Raw genomic sequence first — 21,032 nt, 5'->3', positions numbered from 1 at the left:
TTGAAGATGCTCTTAGGTATATTTAGCCTACGCTAATTACTAATCATAGTAGTCATTAGCCTGGTTAAAGTACAAATAGTCTCAGTGAAGATAGGGGGACAAAAAGAGATGAAAGGGGCCTCCCCCTCCTCCGGCAGACCCGAGGAGACGATGCTGATTCTCCCCGGCATTTCATTTTGTACAATGAAAATATGAAATGAAATCTCTCCTCTCCTTTCTTCTTTCTTTCTTTCTTCTTGTGGCTCCTATGCAAGCTTGTCGTTGATTTGCCCATTGGTACTGCTGCTAACACCTCCAATCCACCCCCACCATTCCCAAGCATTATTCTCCAGCTAGCCTCTCCTCCCACTATATAAGTTGCACCATTGCCACCACTCTTGTTGCATACAAACACAAGCCAAGCCAAGCCCGGTGATCTAGCAACCGTAGTAGCACTAGTAGTAGCAGCAGTAACAGTAGTCATTGCAATCCACCTTAGTTTTCTTTCCTGTTGAGAAGCCACAGCCCAGTCAAGCATGAGTTCATCGTGGACATTCAAGCAGAACAAGGTGTTCGAGGTGGCGCTAAACAAGTACGACAGGGACGCGCCGGACTTCTTCCAGAACGTGGCGCGGGAAGTTGGCGACGGCAAGTCGGTGGAGGATGTGAAGAAGCACCTTGCAGAGCTGGTAAAAGACGTGGACGAGATTCATACAAACGGTGCCGGCGGCAGCAGCAACAACAACCAAGGCGGTTCCAGCCGCGGTGGCAGCAGCGACGGGCAGAGGTAGTAAGTAGTCTGTCCGAAACTCATACTAGTTCCGGACTGTTCCATCCATGCACATGCATCATCACATAAGTGGCCAGCCTCTACTACTCATGTGGTGTGTGCAAAGGGAAAGGGCGGTGTTCCTTTCGGCCGGCCTGGCTAGCTTTCTCTGTGCAGTCACTTGCACTGGATGCTTTATATTCCTTCCATACATGGATTTCCCTCTACTAATATGCATGGTTTCTTGCTGCTCCCTTGGGCATGGACTTCTCTGTTCCCTTCTTACTCTGCATGTCTTGCAAATGCTATACTATTTGGTTATCTCTTGAATCTTGACTGAATTTTGTTTGTAATTTATGTGGTCTTGCAAATGTAGTAGCATTGGCTTCTTTTCCATTCTTGAGAGGCAAATTTTAGCATGACTAATCCATGCATGAACATATTTTTGTTCATTCATTTCACTGAGCATAGCCAACCATGCGCTTTGCTTTTTCACTTACGTATCATTGCGGTGATGTCACTTACACTTCAACACTTCTATGTTCAGGAGATCAAGTTTTATAGTAATCCTAGTTGTAAGCTAATTACTACAGCAAAACATGGCATGCCTGCTTAATTAATTGCAAGCTAAACAGATCTCCATGTTCCATTTTACTTATAGGATGAACTACCTGATTAAAATCATATAGTACATGCTCGTACGTGCTAGCATTTGCTTTGTCTGAACAGTATGATCTTCTTTTCGCGATATCATTGTGTTATCGTCCTTGGAGCTTGTTTTGTCTAAGCTAAGCATGAACTGCTCATTCAAACCTTGAGGTGTATTTCTAGGAGCCCTCTCCGATAAATATTAGCCAATCTGGTTAAACCTTTAGTGAGAGTAACTTGCTTGGATCATCAATTTTAATTGAAATTCAGTCAAACTGGTCATAAACGAAATCATTGGTTTCTGAAATCAACATGCAGAATACCTAGGTCTTAGATTTTTTTGACGTTTTATCATCTTTTGTTTTGTGATATCTCTGAGGTTTATCCAACAATGATTCAGTCATGTACCTTAAATATTAACAAGATAATTTTTGTTCGCCGATGACCTGATCGCACTTTGTGCCGCCGAGGAAAAAAAAATCAAAATGGTGTTGCTCATGATGTTCCATGTATGTTATTGGTCATATACACAGGCGCAGCTGTACTATAGTTAACTGCTGTCAGGTTTATCGCAGTTAATTTCAGTCGGCTCCTCAGGTAAACACAGAGTTGATTTTATGGATTTACCAGTAAAACCTATAAAAACGGTGAAGAAGGACAGCATTAGAATATATCCTACACTCCATCTGATAACTAACCTCAAAAGCAGCGCGTCTTTGTTAGGGTTCTAGGCTTTATGTTTTAACCACAGCACACCCTTAATTGGCAAAAAAAAAAGCGCAAACGGGATGCTAATTTGTCCGGGATACCAGAAAAGTGTAGTAAGCAGGTAGCTAGAGAATGCTTTTGCTCAAGATTTGCACATAAAGCTTGTTGTCCTTTCGACGGGCATAAAGTGCTGTCCCTCCTTTTAACAGTTGACGTTTTGTTCTCTCCTTTCGCATATGAACGTACCCGGACAAATTCCAATCTTAGGTTTCCTCCTCTTGCCCCACTAGCTAGACTAGAATAGATCCGCTCTATATGTTATTTCCAAATTAATGTTCTTGACTGGAAAAGACCTTTGTTTCTGTCGGCATCTCTCTCTCCCCCTGCCTTTACAGGGAACATTCAGACTTGTTATACTGTGAGCCAAGCATTTCTATTTCGTTTGTGGATTTCAGTTTCAGTCATTAAATCCATGCCTATGAACCTAGACTAACCCTCAGTTTATTCTCCCCTTTTTCCAGGCCATGGTACCTCAAGACCCAGTGATGGCTGGTCTGGTGCAAGAAGGGCCGAAACAGCCCTCGAGCACAGCTAGCCTCCTCCCTTTCCAGCATGAAACCACCAGTACTACACTACAGATACACATGACCCCATGGTGATGATGATCCGGTCATGTACCTAAAGTTGCTATGGCTAGCGCTTCCTCTCCGATGATGATGGCGACGACGACGAGAAAAAAAGTCCGGGACGTAATCAAGCCCCGCATCGGAGTTGTATCTTTCGTATATCTTGTACCCAATTGTGCCTACGTGTATATGACCCACCACGAGCCCTGTCCCCAGCTATATGGGTGTAGCGCTGGTACCGCCGGAGGTTATCTCGGACGCGACGGTGTATCTTGATGTAGTGGTCTGTCTCCCTGTCGAATCTGTTACCTAACATATATTGCCTAATGGAAATTCCGGTCTACGGATTATTTATCTGTTTTGCTAAAACAGATCTAGATGTGCCTTAGGTATTGCATATTTAAGTCCAATGTCATTGATTCTACGTGAAGATTTATGTGAGTATTTTTAATTTAACCTTTTTGTTTTTATGTCTGATTGAGCCTTGCAAAGAGAGCCTTGACTCAATGGTTGGTTTGCGGTTGTGCAGCCTAACGACCCGAGTTCAATTCCTAGAATTGACATGTGATGCACACGAGTTTCCCTCGTTTATTGAGGATCAAGTTTGATGTGTGGTGGAACCACGTATCAAGATATCTTGATACTCATTTTAAAAAAATTCTGAGGACCATGTTTATCTTGGTACTCATACTAAAATGGTCGTATGCATCCCTAGTTGGTGCAGAGGCCGGGAAGTGAAATTCTCTCCCATTTTTAAGAAATTGTGCATGCCCGTGAAGGCGACCCTGCAGGCGACGCCGCCTCGGGCGGCCTCATCCGCCATGGATCGGCGCGTTGGGGGAAGATTTTGGGCGCTATCGGACGGCATCGAAGACTCGGAAGGCGAGGCCGGTGACTCGGACGGGGAGGAGCCGCCGGCGGGCTCCCCGACGCCGTCAGACGCGGTATGTGAAGCGTTCAGAGTGGGCTATGACGAGCACGAGGTCGCGCTACTCGTCGATCTGAAGGTCTCGCGCGATGATCCGGCGAGATCGGGATTGAAGGAGGAGGACATCTTCGAGATTGTGCGCTGCATCGTTCATCATCCTACGGCGGCTTCAGCAATCCGGCCATGGCGAGGTCCTCTTCCAAAGGTGAGTCTCCCGAAGCCCACCCTTTCCGATTTTTTTGAAGCGGGTGCGTGAAAACTTGTTCAGAGAAAGAAAAAGAAACGGGCGGCGGCGGCGGAGATGCCGGCGCCGGTGACCGGCCGGCTGGCTGAGATCCAGAACGCGCGGATCGAGCGTTTGGAATTTTTGGTTGGTGCAGCTGGGCCCGAGGATGTGACTTCGGCCCGGTCTGCGGAGGTGCTTTCGGCCCAATCTAGACCGAACCAGTGTGGGCTGGGGATAGCTGGGTATGAGGCCCAGGCTATCTCGGATGCCACATCGGTACTGGACGGTGGCCCATGCATGGTTTTGATCGAGGATCGGTCCCACATCATCCTATCGCCGCCTCCTAGGGTTCGGCATCGCCGTGGAGTTCCTGGCTTCGTTGCGTGCGGACCCTGGACGAGCGCGCCACATCTTTCCTCTTGAAGCCATGGCGGGTCGGGGGAGTGCTCCTCCTGCTGGTCAGAAGGGGTCGGTCATCGCCGGGGCGGCGCCATCCGGGCGTGGTCGGGGTGGTGCTGCTCCTGTGGCTCAACACATCGAGCAGGTGTTAGGGCAGAAGGCACCGGTGGTCGCAGGGATTGCGCCGGCTAGGCATGGTGGTGCTGCTCCACCGGTTCAGAGGCCCAAGGTGGCACTGGGACGGCGCAAGGTACCGGCTCGGCGGGGCGTGGTGGTGGTTCCGGTCCTAGGCCGCTGGCGCCCGGACCGGTCGCACTGGCACCCGCTAGTGCTGTGGCGGGGCGCGGCAGTGGTCTTCGGCCTCCACAGCCCGGTGTGGTCGCTGCTGCTCCTCGCAATGGGCAGCAGCCATGGGCGGCACCTGGGCAGCAGCCGCGAGCAGCACCGCCGCCCCACTACGTGGCTCGGCCGCCCAGCATCGGGCCTTGCCGGTTCAAACTCATGTATCGCCTCAAGATGGTGCAGATGTTGATCGTATACCGGTGAACCGAGGTGGTTTTGAACAACCCCGGGGACAATGGGGTGACGATGGCTACAATGCCTATGGGGATGGCCATCATTGTGGCTCATCGGCGGCGGGCGCGGATATGCATGGCAAAGTGATGGCTCAGCTGAGAGACCGTTGTACGGCCCTACGGGTGGTTTTGTTGAGGGGGGATCTGGCCCAAATTACTGGCAGCGAGGTGGCTACCAAGGACATCGTGGTGGTCGCGGTGGTAGGAACCGTTACCGCCAACCTCCTCCACCTGTGGTCGCGGAGCCGACGGCTGAGGTGGTTGCTACCGGTCAAATGCCGGATGTGTCTTGGCAGGCTATGGAGGTGGTTATGGCACTGACCACTGCTGTGGTACCTGAGACTGAGACCTTAGTGTCGGATGCTGTTGGTACTGCCGATAAGACATATGCGGATAGAGCCTCCAAGTGGGCCCGTAAGAAGGGGAAGATGTTGTGCTATCGCTGTGGTGAGAGGGGCCACTTTATTGCGGAATGTGTAATTGAACTTTGTGATACCTGCCTCAAGCCAGCGCATGACACGGGGGAGTGCCCTATTCTGCGGGATCAGATGCCGAGTATCACCATCTACGGAGTGTATTATGCTGAGCTGATGTTTTTTGAGTCTCCTAGTGAGAGGGAGATACCCGACGAACCCAGAGCACAACTACAGGGATTGTCAAAGTTACTAAGAGTGATGTGTCTGAGGCGCAAATTATGCACAGGCTCACTGAGTTAGTTCCAGGTAACTTTGAGTGGGAGCTCACTCGTCTCGAGGCCAACTCTAATAAGGTTGATTTTCCTACTTCGGAGGACTTGGAGCATATGTTGAGTTTTGGGTTATGCATAGTACCTAGCACTGAGTGCATCCTCGAGTTCCATGAGTGGAAGCGAGTTGAGCCGCAAGGCAAACATCTCACCCAGGTCTGGTTGCGTTTCTCAGGGGCTCCGTACAAGCCGCTTCAGGATGCTCAGGTTGTTGCTAGCTTGGGGTTTCTGGTCGGAAAGACCGAGAAGGTCGATATGGCTTTCACCAGAGCTAATAGAGTGGCACGCTTGTTGGTGAGTGTCCTCGATATTGAGTTTGTGCATGATGTGGTCAAGTGGACTTACAGGGGCATGGTCTTTGATCTTGACATTGAGTTTGAGGATACAGATCTTTTTTCTGAGGCTATGGCAGGGACGGATGTGGATATGCATGATAACAATGATGGTTCGGGGAACACGGAGACGCAAGGGGATGAAGTTGGGCCTGAGTCGGCGAACGGGCCGAGCCCCACCTTGCAGGCGCCTGGGTCTGGGGTTGCTCCTTCTGCTACGGTACCTATGAACACGCTGCGATTCGGTTCTTTTGAGCCTGCTATTGCTCCTCCTAGGCTTTGGAGCGATCGGGTGGAGTATGATGACGTGCTGGACGGCACGCTTCCCCCCTTAGACTTTGCTGTGGGTGAGGTCTTTACCGAGGGGGTGGAGGATCGTGGGAAGGTGGCCCCTTCTCCCCCTTCTCTTTCAGCTGCTGTGCCACGGTTGAGGACCGAGGACGAGGTGCTTTCTTTGCCGATCGGCGATGTGCCGAGGTTGAGAGGGAGACCAGGGCAGGAGGCCTCAGTTCCTTCTTCTCCTGTGGTAGTCAGGGCGACCACGCCTACGGCGTCTGTTGGCTCTGTGGGCCAGCAGCCACCTGTTCCGCCGCAGGGGTTGCTCCTGCCATCGTCGATTATTGTGGATGCCTCTCCCGCCAGCGTGACAGCTGCTATTCGAGAGGAGCGAGGGCAGGCGACCCCTGTTCTTATCTCCCACCGCCAGCCTATGGGTGAGCCGACGATTGAGTTGTCCGCGACTAATGGGGAGCGTGGGCAGATGGCCAGCGTTTTCACCCCCCTACGTTCGCCGGGGCCGGTGCCAGCAGCAGGCCCTGGGGACTCTCTACATCCGCGCGGTGGGGGTGGGGCGGGAGGCCTTACCCCAATCAAGGCCACTAGGGAGGAGGTCATAGCTTTTGGAGGTATCCTGGATCCGATGTCTGAGGGGTGGCGGATGAGCTGTCATCTTCAGGACCAGCCGGACGTTGATGACATGCAGCTGAGGTGCGCCAGGCGGGCGGCCAAGCTTCGTGATATTGAGGTCACTACTGGTATGTCGGTCAACACCTCCAATTCTATTTTGCACTTTCCTGATGTTGAGATTATTCATAATGCAAATTAGCTGGGAGTTTCACTAGGTAGTAATGATAATGAGATCTCGCATTCGGTTAATGACATCTTGGATCTTGAAGCGAATCGTGCTTTAGACATGATTCACAATTTAGCAGCCATTAAACCTATGAACGATTTCGATATTGCTCAGTTGGGAGTCAAGGTGTTAGATACGCTTTGTGCAGATATTGCCCCTTCCCCTCCTGAGATTGAGGAGGAGGGAGGTTCTTTACCACTTGGGGGGAGTGAACCTATAGAGGATCCTTGCGGTAGACCCACCGAACACGGTTGTGAGGACCGGGTGGAGGAAGTAGCTAAGGCTAAACGCAAGTGGCAACGCAAAATTTACCCAGTCTCAGCGGTGCGTAGAAGTGCTAGGAACCGAATGACCAAAAAATTTCATGATGAGTTCTGAGAGGAATTTTTTGGAATAACAGAGGTCTGAGGGACTTCACTAAAAGAAGATTTCTAGCAGAGGCTTCTATCGACCATAGGTTGGACTTTATTGCCCTTTCTGAAACAGGAAGAGGCAACTTTTCCCCTCAATTCCTATATACGTTGTCGGGAGGTGTCGATTATGACTGGCACTGTCTTCCCCGAGAGGAAGATCAGGTGGGATCTTACTTGGGGTTAAATGTGAGAAGTTGGAAGTCCGAGCTGTGGTCATGGGAGATTTTGCCGTCAAGTTCGGGTTAGGTCGAAGGTCGACGGGTTTAATTGGGACCTGGTGGCAGTGTATGGGGCCGCACAACCAGAACTCAAAACATATTTTTTTTGGCGGATTTAGTCCGTATTTGCAGGTCTGAGCAGATTCCAATCTTAATGGGGGTGATTTCAATATTATTAGAAGGAGAGACGAAAAGAACAATGATAATTTTGATGGCAAATGGTCGTTCATGTTTAACACCATTATTGAAAGCTTGGATCTGAGAGAGATAGAGCTTTCGGGAAGAAAATTCACATGGGCTAATACTCTGCCAACCCCCACTTTTGAGAAGCTAGACCGTGTCCTCGCGAGCATTGACTGGGAACAGAAGTTTCCTCTGGTTACCGTCCAGGCATTATCGCGCGGAATCTCGGACTACACCCCCTTACTGGTTGACTTGGGTGAGGCAACGCACGTGGGGAATAAGAATACCTTCTCTTTCTAATTAGTGTGGTTTAGGAGAGAAGGATTTTTTGATCTTATAGCCAGGGAGTGGGCTAAAGATTCAGGAGGAAGGACTCCAATTGAGAGATGGCAGAATAACATACGACACGTGCGAAGTTTCTTGCGTGGGTGGGCTAAGAATCTCAGTGGGATTTATAAGGTTGAAAAGGAAAGGCTCCTTACCCTTATTCAGGCCTTAGATGTCAAAGCCAAGTCCATGATCCTAGATGTAACGAAACTTCATGTTAAATTAGATGCGGAGATGAGATTGAAAGAGCTCCTGCGAGAAGAGGAATTGAAGTGGGCATTGCGGGCGAAGGTTCGCAAGGTGATCCAGGGGGATGCCAACACTCAATTCTTTCATATGATCGCCAACGGCAAGCATAGAAAGAAAAGGATCTTTCATCTTGAGCAAGACGAGGGGACGATTGTAGGACAGGAGAATCTTAAATTATACATCACTAATTATTATAAGCAGCTTTTTGGGCCTACGGAGGATAATTTCGTATCTCTGGATGAGTCGCGGATTGAAGATGTCCCTCAGCTTGCTTCTGATGAGAACGATATTTTAACTGCTCCGTTCTCGGAGAAAGAGGTGTTTGAAGCTATTTCTCAAATGAAGAATAATAAAGCTCCGGGGACGGATGGATTTCCAGCGGAGTTTTATAAGAGGTGCTGGCATATCATTAAAGGGGATTTGCTTTCGATGTTCCAGGATTTATTCGCTAGACAACTTCACTTGTTTCATCTGAATTTTGGAACCATTACCTTGCTTCCTAAGAAAACGGAGGCAATGCGAATTGAGCAGTTCAGGCCTATCTATCTTCTGAATGTAAGTTTCAAAATTTCCGCCAAGGTTGGGACAAATAGACTCACGCAGATTGCGCATTCTGTGGTGCAGCCATCCCAAACTGCTTTCATGCCAGACCGAAACATCCTTGAAGGGGTGGTGGTCCTCCATGAAACGCTCCATGAAATCCATACAAAAAACTAGATGGGGTTGTTTTCAAAGTGGATTTTGAGAAATCGTACGACAAAGTCAAATGGCCATTCCTCCAACAAGCATTGAGAATGAAAGGTTTTGTTCCAGCCTGGAGAAAATAGGTAGAATCTTTCATGCAAAAAGGAAGTGTTGGAATTAGAGTGAATGATGATGTAGGTCGCTATTTCCAAACGCATAAGGGGTTGAGACAAGGAGATCCAACGTCCCCTATTGTGTTCAACATTGTAGTCGACATGTTGACAATTCTAGTAGGGAGGGCTAAGGATGTTGGCCAAGTAGGTAGTTTGGTACCTCATCTAGTTGATGGAGGTGTATCTGTCCTACAGTACGCAGATGATACAATTATCTTTATGAAGCATGACTTGGTAAAAGCGAGAAACATGAAGCTGGTGTTATACTTATTTGAACAATTAACCAGACTAAAAATCAATTTCCACAAAAGCGAATTGTTTTGTTTTTGTAGAGCCAGTGAGGAACAAGAGGCGTATAAGCAATTGTTCGGGTGTGAATTGGGGGCTTTACCTTTCACGTATTTAGGTATACCCATTCATCATCGTAAGCTAACAAATAGAGAATGGAAGTGCATTGAGGATCGATTTGAGAAGAAATTGGGATGCTGGAAGGGCAAACCGATGTCGTATGGAGGCTGTTTAATTCTTATTAATTCGGTGCTCACAAGTATGCCCATGTTCCTATTGTCTTTTTTCAAGGTATCAGTCGGAGTTCGGAAAAGACTTGATTTCTATCGATCCTGTTTTTTCTGGCAAAGTGATGACCTGAAGAGGAAGTACATACTAGCTAAGTGGGACATTATTTGTCGACCAAAGGACCAAGGGGGTCTAGGTATCAAAAATCTAGAGGTGAAGAACAAATGTCTCCTTAGCAAATGGTTGTATAAACTTTCTCGAGAGACTGAGGCAACATGGGCACAGATTCTGCGTAATAAGTACCTCCAATCCAAAACTTTATCCCAAGTGATAGTGAGGCCGATGGATTCTCCTTTCTGGAAAGGATTGATGGGAGTTAAATCGGTCTTTCTTAATCAGACCAAGTTTTTCGTCGGTAACGGTACTTCTACGAGATTCTGGGAGGATACTTGGCTAGGGGACACGCCTCTCGCGCTTCAGTATCCTTCTCTCTATAGTATTGTTCAACAAAGAGATGCAACCGTTGAGTCAGTATGTCAGTCCACGCCTCTAAATATCAGCTTCAGGAGAGCGTTAGCCGGTAACCGTTGGGAAGCTTGGCTCCATCTTGTGAGAAGATTGATGGATGTTCAACTCTCTGAACGTCCGGACCAGTTGTGTTGGAAGATTACTAGGAATGGGGAATTTACGGTTAAATCCATGTACTTGGATGTCATTAATTCAAGTTCTATTCCTACCTCGAAACATGTTTGGCACGTCAAAATTCCCTTGAGAGTTAAAGTGTTTATGTGGTTTATACAGAAACAAGTCATTTTAACTAAGGATAACTTGATTAAACGCAACTGGAGTGGATCCTCTCGATGTAGTTTTTGTGACACGGATGAAATAGTCAAACACCTCTTTCTTGATTGTCCTTTGGCAAAGATTCTTTGGCAATCAGTTAACATAGCCTTCAATATTACTCCACCGAATAATATTAGCACGTTATTTGGGACGTGGTTGGATGGGATTGAGTCCCAAAGAGCAAGACACATTCGTGTAGGAGTGTGTGCTTTATTATGGGCTATCTGAAATTGCAGAAATGATTTAGTTTTTAACAGAACAACAAATACTCACTTTTTGCAGGTTATCTTCTGAGTTACTGCGTTGATCCGTATGTGGTCGTTACTCACTCCGATGGAGGCCAAGGAGCGTTTGGTTACTCGATCTATGATAACCCACATGTATAGGGGATCATAACAGTTTTCGAGGGTAGAGTATTTAACCCAAATTTATTGATTCGACACAAGGGGGCCAAAGAATATTCTCAAGTATTAGCAGCTGACTTGTCAATTCAACCACACCTGGAAACTTAGTATCTGCAGCAAAGTGTTTAGTAGCACAGTAATATGATAGTGGTGGTAGCAGCAACAAAAGTAAAGACGACAAAAGTAATGTTTTTGGTATTTTGTAGTGATTGTAACAGTAAAAGCGGGAAAGTAAATAAGCGTAAACCAGTATATGGAAACTCGTAGGCACCGTATCAATGATGGATAATTATGCTGGATGCGGTTCATCATGTAACAGTCATAACATAGGGCGACACAGAACTAGCTCCAGTTCATCAATGTAATGTAGGCATGTATTCCGTATATAGTCATACGTGCTTATGGAAAAGAACTTGCATGACATCTTTTGTCCTACCCTCCCGTGGCAGCGGGGTCCTATTAGAAACTAAGGGATATTAAGGCCTCCTTTTAATAGAGAACCGGAACAAAGCATTAGCACATAATGAATACATGAACTCCTCAAACTATGGTCATCACCGGGAGTGGTCCCGATTATTGTCACTTCGGGGTTGCCGGGTCATAACACATAGTAGGTGACTATAGACTTGCAAGATAGGATCAAGAACTCACATATATTCATGAAAACATAATAGGTTCAGATCTGAAATCATGGCACTCGGGCCCTAGTGACAAGCATTAAGCATAGCAAAGTCATAGCAACATCAATCTCAGAACATAATGGATACTAGGGATCAAACCCTAACAAAACTAACTCGATTACATGATAAATCTCATCCAACCCATCACCGTCCAGCAAGCCTACGATGGAATTACTCACGCACGGCGGTGAGCATCATGAAATTGGTGATGGAGGATGGTTGATGATAACGACGGCAACGAATCCCCCTCTCCGGAGCCCCGAACAGACTCCAGATCAGCCCTCCCGAGAGGTTTTAGGGCTTGGCGGTGGCTCCGTATCGTAAAATGCGATGATTTCTTCTCTCCCGTTTTTTCTCTCCGAAAGCAAATATATAGAGTTGGAGTTGGCGTCGAAGGGTCAATACACCCTCGTGGAAAGGGTGTGGGCCCCCTGGTCTTCATATTTGGCGAGGATTTTTTATTGTTTTTTCTAAGACCTCCTGTGGAGTTTCAGGTCATTCCGAGAATATATGTTTTCTGCACATAAAACAACATCATGGTAATTCTGCTGAAAACAGCGTCAGTCCGGGTTAGTTCCATTCAAATCATACAAGATAGAGTCCAAAACAAGGGCAAAAGTGTTTGGAAAAGTAGATACGATGGAGACATATCAACTCCCCCAAGCTTAAACCCTTGCTTGTCCTCAAGCAATTCAGTTGACAAACTGAAAGAAAGAAAGAAAAACTTTTACAAACTCTGTTTGCTCTTGTTGTTGTAACTATGTCAAGCCAGCATTCAAGTTTTCAGCATAGATCATAACTAACCACATTTGCAATAATTCTCAGGTCTCACAATTACTCGTATCAGTAGCATAATAAACTAGCAAGTCATAATGATAAATCTCGGATGACAACACTTTCTCAAAACAATCATAATATGATATAACAAGATGGTATCTCATTAGCCCTTTCTGAGACCACAAAACATAAATGCAGAGCACCTTTAAAGATCAAGGACTGACTAGACATTTTAATTCATGGTAAAAGAGATCCAATCATAGTCATACCCAACATAGATTAATAGTGATGAATGCAAATGACAGCTGTGCTCTCCAGCTAGTGCTCTTTAATAAGAGGGTGATGACTCAACATAAAAGTAAATGGATAGGCCCTTCGCAGAGGGAAGCAGGGATTTGTAGAGGTGCCAGAGCTCGGTTTTGAAATAGAGATAAATTGTATTTTGAGCGGTATACTTTCATTGTCAACGTAGCAACTAAGAGATGGCGATATCTTCCATGCTAAACACATTATAGGCGGTTCCCAAACAGAATGGTAAAGTTTATACCCCCCCTCCACCAACAAGCATCAATCCATGGCTTGCTCGAAACAACGAGTGCCTCCAACATACATCAGGTCCCAGGGGGAGTTTTGTTTGCAATTAATTTTGATTTAGTTTGCATAAAGCATGGGACTGGGCATCCCGGTGACCAGCCATTTTCTCGTGAGTGAGGAGCGGAGTCCACTCCTCTTGAGAATAACCCGCCTAACACGGAAGATAAGGACAGCCTTTGTTGATACATGAGCTATTCGAGCATACAAAACAGAATGTTTATTTGAAGGTTTAGAGTTTGGCACATATAAATTTACTTGGAACGGCAGGTAAATACCGCATATAGGAAGGTATAGTGGACTCATCTGGAATAACTTTGGGGTTTAAGGGATTGGATGCACAAGCAGTATTCCCGCTTAGTACAGGTGAAGGCTAGAAAAAGACTGGGAAGCGACCAACTAGAGAGCGACAACAGCCATGTACATGCATTAAAATTAATAAACATTGGATGCAAGCATGAGTAGGATATAATCCACCATGAACATAAATATCATGAAGGCTATGTTGATTTTGTTTCAACTACATGCGTGAACATGTGCCGAGTCAAGTCACTTAAATCATTCAAAGGAGGATACCACCCCATCATACCACATCATAGTCATCTCAATAGCATGTTGGCACACAAGGTAAATCATTATAACTCATAGCTAATCAAGCATGGCACAAGCAACTATGATCTCTAATTGTCATTGCAAACATGTTTATTCATAATAAGCTGAATCAAGAACGACGGGCTCATCATATTTACAAAAACAAAAGAGGTCGAGTTCATACCAGCTTTTCTCATCTCAGTCAGTCCATTATATATCATCATAATTGCCTTTCACTTGCACGACCGAACGATGTGAATAATAATAAGAGTGCACGTGCATTGGACTAAGCTGGAATCTGCGAGCATTCAAGAAACAGGAGAAGACAAGGCAATATGGGCTCTGGGTTAAATCAACAATAATGCATATAAGAGCCACTTCAACAATTTAATTATGGTCTTCTCCTACGGACCCCCAAAGAAAAGAAAAGAAATAAAACTATTTACACGGGAAAGCTCCCAACAAGCGAAAGAAGAACGGGAAATATTTTTGGGTTTTCTTTTTAATTATTACTACTACAGCAGATAAATAAACTACTACTAATTTTTTTTGTTTTTCTTAAGGTTTAACAAACACACAAGAAGAAAGCAGGAAAAGGAAAATAAACTAGCATGGATATTACAGTGAAAAAGTATGAGCACCGACATCTAGCAACGAGTGTGTGTGAACATAAATGTAATGTCGGTGAGAAATACGTACTCCCCCAAGCTTAGGATTTTGGCCTAAGTTGGTCTATGGCCACGACTGGCCTGGTGGATATCCATAATAATAGTTGTTGGGGTCGTACTGTGATGAAGAAGGATAGTTGGGATCATATTGTTGTGCAGCGGTTATCGCCTGCTGAGCTGCAGCGTGGATTCGAGCTGCCTTCGCTCTCCTCTCGTACTCTTCTGCCTCCTCTCTGGTAATAACATATCTTCCTTTTGTCTGTGAATCAAAGAAGGCAGGAGCAGGGAGAGTAATACGGAAAACACGTCGTTTATCAAAAATTAAGCGATATAAGAGAGGTGATTCAGGCCTCTCGACAAACTGGTGCGAAGTCATAGATTTATAATCTAAATATGTAGGAGGCAACTCCATATCACCCTCACGAATGTCTATTTCAAGAAAATGAGCTAAGCGGGTTGCGTAAATTCCTCCAAAGAAATCTCCATTATGTCTATTATGATGCAACCTACGAGCTACAATGGCTCCCATATGATAAGATTGGTCTCCTAACACAGCACTCCTAAGAATGCTAAGATCAGGGACACACATGTGACATGCTTCATCCTTAGCATTTATGCATCTACCGATAAAGAGAGCAAAATAATGTATAGCAGGAAGGTGAATGCTCCCTATGGTAGCCTGCGTTATGCCTCTGGATTCCCCCACAGTTATACTAGCAAGAAAGTTTCTAAATTCAGATTTAGGAGGATCCCTAATACTGCCCCACGATGGAAGTTTGCACGCAAGAGTGAAATCCTCTAAGTCCATTCTATAAGATTTATCATAAAGATCAAACATGACTGAAGGAGAATTATGCGAAGATGGATACTCAAACCTCCTCACAAATGAACTTGTGAGATCATGATACTGGGGGCATTTGTTGGCCTCAAATTCCTCAAGACCGGCATTGCGCAAATATGCTTTGAATTCTTCTTTAATTCCTACATGGTCCATAAAATTTTCCGACGGCCATTCGCAAGGCCGTACTGGAGCGTCTCTTGGTGGATCCTCGTCAGCATCGCGCATAGCAATCCTGGGTCCTTGCTTCTTAGAGGAACCACCTTGGAACATCTTCCTAAGCATATTGTTTTTCTCTGAAAAATGCTGAAATTTTTAGTAACTTCAAAATAAAAGTAAACCAAACTTAATAAAACTGATAGCAACTACTCCCACAAGTGCCTAGAGCCTATATCATGCATCAAAACTACTTGGAACCATATAAATTTGACATGCAAGCTCAAGAACATGGTCACCTATGCAGCATAAATTTGAAATGAATAAAGCACTAGAACAAAAACTAATTAGACCAATGGAGGAGTCACATACCAAGGAACAATCTCCCCAAGCAGTTTTGCGAGAGGTGCTTTGAGCAAGGAGATCGAAAATCACAGCAAAAGTGGCTGGAACTCGTGATTGAGTTGGTTTTTCGGGTTTGTGTGAGACAGAGGAAGAAGATGGGTGCTGGGATTGTTGGAAATATTCCCTAGAGGCAATAATAAATTAGTTATTATTATATTTCCTTGTTCATGATAATCGTTTATTATCCATGCTAGAATTGTATTGATAGGAAACTCAGATACATGTGTGGATACATAGACAACACCATGTCCCTAGTAAGCCTCTAGTTGACTAGCTCGTTGATCAATAGATGGTTACGGTTTCCTGACCATGGACATTGGATGTCATTGATAACGGGATCACATCATTAGGAGAATGATGTGATGGACAAAGACCCAATCCTAAGCCTAGCACAAGATCATGTAGTTCGTATGCTAAAGCTTTTCTAATGTCAAGTATCATTTCCTTAGACCATGAGATTGTGCAACTCCTGGATACCGTAGGAGTGCTTTGGGTGTGCCAAACGTCACAACATAACTGGGTGTCTATAAAGGTACACTACAGGTATCTCCGAAAGTGTCTGTTGGGTTGGCACGAATCAAGACTGGGATTTGTCACTCCGTGTAAACGGAGAGGTATCTCTGGGCCCACTTGGTAGGACATCATCATAATGTGCACAATGTGACCAAGGAGTTGATCACGGGATGATGTGTTATGGAACGAGTAAAGAGACTTGCCGGTAATGAGATTGAACAAGGTATCGGGATACCGACGATCGAATCTCGGGCAAGTATTGTACCGATAGACAAAGGGAATTGTATACGGGATTGATTAAGTCCTTGACATCATGGTTCATCCGATGAGATCATCATGGAACATGTGGGAGCCAACATGGGTATCCAGATCCCGCTGTTGGTTATTGACCGGAGAGTCATCTCGGTCATGTCTGCATGTCTCCCGAACCCGTAGGGTCTACACACTTAAGGTTCGGTGACGCTAGGGTTATAGAGATATTAGTATGCGGTAACCCGAAAGTTGTTCGGAGTCCCGGATGAGATCCCGGACGTCACGAGGAGTTCCGGAATGGTCCGGAGGTAAAGAATTATATATAGGAAGTGCTATTTCGGCCATCGGGACAAGTTTCGGGGTCACCGGTATTGTACCGGGACCACCGGAAGGGTCCCAGGGGTCCACCGGGTGGGGCCACCTGCCCTGGGGGGCCACATGGGCTGTAGGGGGTGCGCCTTGGCCTATATGGGCCAAGGGCACCAGCCCCAAGAGGCCCATGCGCCAAGAGATGAGGGAAAGGAAGAGTCCTAAAGGGGGAAGGCACCTCCGAGGTGCCTTGGGGAGGAGGGACTCCTCCCTTGGCCGCACCCTTCCTTGGAGGAAGGGCCAAGGCTGCACCCCCCCCCTTCTCCCTTGGCCCTATATATAGTGGGGAAGGGAGGGCAGCAACACCTAAGCCCTGGCACCTCCCTCTCCCTCCCATGACACATCTCCCTCCTCCCGCAGCGCTTGGCGAAGCCCTGTTGGAATCCCGCTACTTCCACCACCACGCCGTCGTGCTGCTGGATCTCCATCAACCTCTCCTCCCCCCTTGCTGGATCAAGAGGGAGGAGACATCGCTGCTCCGTACGTGTGTTGAACGCGGAGGTGCCGTCCGTTCAGCGCTAGGATCATCGGTGATTTGGATCACGACGAGTACGACTCCATCAACCCCGTTCTCTTGAACGCTTCCGCGCGCGATCTACAAGGGTATGTAGATCCACTCCTCCCTCGTTGCTAGATGACTCCATAGATAGATCTTGGTGACACGTAGGAAAATTTTGAATTTATGCTACGTTCCCCAACAGTGGCATCATGAGCTAGGTCTATGCGTAGTTTCTATGCACGAGTAGAACACAACGTAGTTGTGGGCGTTGATTTTGTTCAATATGCTTACCGTTACTAGTCCAATCTTGTTTCGACGGTATTGTGGGATGAAGCGGCCCGGACCGACCTTACACGTACTCTTACGTGAGACAGGTTCCACCGACTGACATGCACTAGTTGCATAAGGTGGCTAGCGGGTGCCAGTCTCTCCCACTTTAGTCGGAACGGATTTCATGAAAAGGGTCCTTATGAAGGGTAAATAGCAATTGGCATATCACGTTGTGGTTTTTGCGTAGGTAAGAAACGTTCTTGCTAGAAACCCATAGCAGCCACGTAAAACATGCAAACAACAATTAGAGGACGTCTAACTTGTTTTTGCAGGGTATGCTATGTGATGTGATATGGCCAAGAAGAATGTGATGAATTATATGTGATGTATGAGATTGATCATGTTCTTGTAATAGGAATCACGACTTGCATGTCGATGAGTATGACAACCGGCAGAAGCCATAGGAGTTGTCTTTATTTATTTATGACCTGCGTGTCAACTTAAACGTCATGTAATTACTTTACTTTATTGCTAAAGCGTTAGCCATAGTAGTAGAAGTAATAGATGACGAGGCAACTTCAAGAAGACACGATGATGGAGATCATGATGATGGAGATCATGGTGACATACCGGTGACAAGATGATCATGGAGCCCCAAGATGGAGATCAAAGGAGCTATATGATATTGTCCATATCATGTCACTATTATTTGATTGCATGTGATGTTTATCATGTTTATGCATCTTGTTTACTTAGAACGACGGTAGTAAATAAGATGATCCCTCATAATAATTTCAAGAAAGTGTTCCCCCTAACTGTGCACCGTTGCGACAGTTCGTTGTTTCGAAGCACCATGTGATGATCGGGTGTGATAGATTCTTACGTTCGAACACAACGGGTGTTGACGAGCCTAGCATGTACAGACATGGCCTCGGAACACATGCGAAACACATAGGTTAACTTGACGAGCCTAGCATGTACAGACATGGCCTCGGAACACAAGAGACCGAAAGGTCGAGCATGAGTCGTATGGTAGATACGATCAACATGAAGATGTTCACCGATGTTGACTAGTCCGTCTCACGTGATGATCGGACACGGCCTAGTTGACTCGGATCATGTAATCACTTAGATGACTAGAGGGATGTCAATCTGAGTGGGAGTTCATAAGATGAACTTAATTATCCTGAACATAGTCAAAAGGTCTTCGCAAATTATGTCGTAGCTCGTGCTTCAGTTCTACTGTTTAGATATGTTCCTAGAGAAAATTTAGTTGAAAGTTGTTAGTAGAAATTATGCGGACTAGGTCCTTAAACTGAGGATTGTCCTCATTGCTTCATACAAGACTTATGTCCTTAATGCACCGCTCAGTGTGCTGAACCTCGAACGTTGTCTGTGGATGTTGCGAACATCTGACATACACATTTTGATAACTATGTGATAGTTCAGTTAAACGGTTTAGAGTTGAGGCACCGAAGACGTTTTGAAACGTCGAGAAACATATGAGATGTTTCGAGGGCTGAAATTGGGATTTCAGGCTCGTGCCCACGTCAAGAGGTATAAGACCTCCGACGATTTTCTTAGCCTGCAAACTAAGGGAGAAAAGCTCAGTTGTTGAGCTTGTGCTCAGATTATCTGAGTACAACAATCGCTTGAATCAAGTGGGAGTTGATCTTCCAAATGAAATAGTGGTAGTTCTCCGAAGTCATTACCACCAAGCTGCTAGAGCTTCGTGATGAACTATTATATATCAGGGACATATATGATGATCCTTGAGATATTCGCGATGTTTGACACCACAAAAGTAGAAATCAAGAAGGAGCATCAATTGTTGATGGTTGGTGAAACCACTAGTTTCAAGAAGGGCAAGGGCAAGAAGGGATACTTCATGAAACGGCAAATCAGCTGCTGCTCTAGTGAAGAAACCCAAGGTTGAACCCAAACTGGAGACTAAGTGCTTCTGTAATAAGAGGAACATCCACTGGAGCAGAATTACCCTAGATACTTGGTAGATGAGAAGGCTGGCAAGGTCGATAGAAGTATATTGGATATACATTATGTTGATGTGTACTTTACTAGTACTCCTAGTAGCACCAGGGTATTAGATACCGGTTCGGTTTCTAAGTGTTAGTAACTCGAAATAAAAGCTACGGAATAAATGGAGACTAGCTAAAGGTGAGCTGACGATATGTGTTGGAAGTGTTTCCAATGTTGATATGATCAAGCATGGCACGCTCCCTCTACCATCGAGATTGGTGTTTGCGTTGAGCATAGACATGATTGGATTATGTCTATCGCAATACGGTTACTCATTTAAGGAGAATAACGGTTACTCTGTTTATTTGAATAATACCTTCAATGGTCTTGCACCTAAAATGAATGGTACATTGAATCTCGATCATAGTGATACACATGTTCATGCCAAAAGATATAAGATAGTAATGATAGTACCACCTACTTGTGGCACTGCCACTTAAGTCATATCGGTATAAAACGCATGAAGAGGCTCCATGTTGATGGATCTTTGGACTCACTCATTTTTGAAAGGATTGAGACATGCGAACCATGTTTGTTGGTAGATATGCATGAAGAAACTCTATACAAATGGATCATTTGGACTCACTTGATTTTGAATCACTTGAGACATGCAAATCATACCACATGGGCAAGATGACTGAAAGCCTCGTTTTCAGTAAAATGGAACTAGAAAGCAACTTATTGGAAGTAATACATTTTGATGTGTGCAGTCCAATGAGTGCTGAGGCATGTAGTAGATATCGTTATGTTCTTGCTTCACAGATGATTTGAGTAGATGTTGAGTATATTTACTTGATGAATCATGAGTCTGAATTATTGAAGGGTTCAAGTAATTTCAGGGTGAAGTTGAAAGATCGTCGTGACAAGAGGATAAAAGATCTATGATATGATCATAGAGATGAATATCTGAATTACGAGTTTGGCACAGAATTAAGACATTGTGGAAATTGTTTCACAACTAATACAGCCTGGAACACCATAGAGTGATGGTGTGTCCGAACATCATAACTGCACCCTATTGGATATGATGCATACCATGATGTCTCTTATCGAATTACCACGATAGTTTATGGGTTAGGCATTAAAGACAACCACATTCACTTTAAATAGGGCACCACGTAATTCCGATGAGATGACACCGTATGAACTATGGTTTAGAGAAACCTAAGCTGTCATTTCTTAAAAGTTTGGGGCTGCGACGCTTATGTGAAAAAGTTTCAGGCTGATAAGCTCGAACCCAAAGCGGATAAATGCATCTTCATAGGACACCCAAAACAGTTGTGTATACCTCTTGTCTCAGATCCGAAAG

The 21,032-nt window shown here is 45.5% G+C and overlaps 1 protein-coding gene across 1 annotated transcript; it reads left to right on the top strand.

Annotated features, from left to right (window-relative positions):
• The first annotated feature begins 367 nt into the window (after window positions 1–367).
• LOC125525003 (protein RADIALIS-like 4) lies at window positions 368–3,107 on the top strand. Its single transcript, XM_048690030.1, has 2 exons — window positions 368–766; window positions 2,626–3,107. The coding sequence occupies exons 1-2, from the start codon at window positions 516–518 to the stop codon at window positions 2,648–2,650; spliced, it is 276 nt and encodes a 91-aa protein (XP_048545987.1). The 5' UTR covers window positions 368–515; the 3' UTR covers window positions 2,651–3,107.
• Window positions 3,108–21,032: the final 17,925 nt, after the last annotated feature.

Source organism: Triticum urartu, chromosome 7, assembly GCF_003073215.2.
Source record: "Triticum urartu cultivar G1812 chromosome 7, Tu2.1, whole genome shotgun sequence".
Lineage (NCBI taxonomy): Eukaryota > Viridiplantae > Streptophyta > Magnoliopsida > Poales > Poaceae > Triticum > Triticum urartu.
Note: the sequence above shows the minus strand (reverse complement) of the source record. Positions and strands in the feature narration are given on the sequence as shown.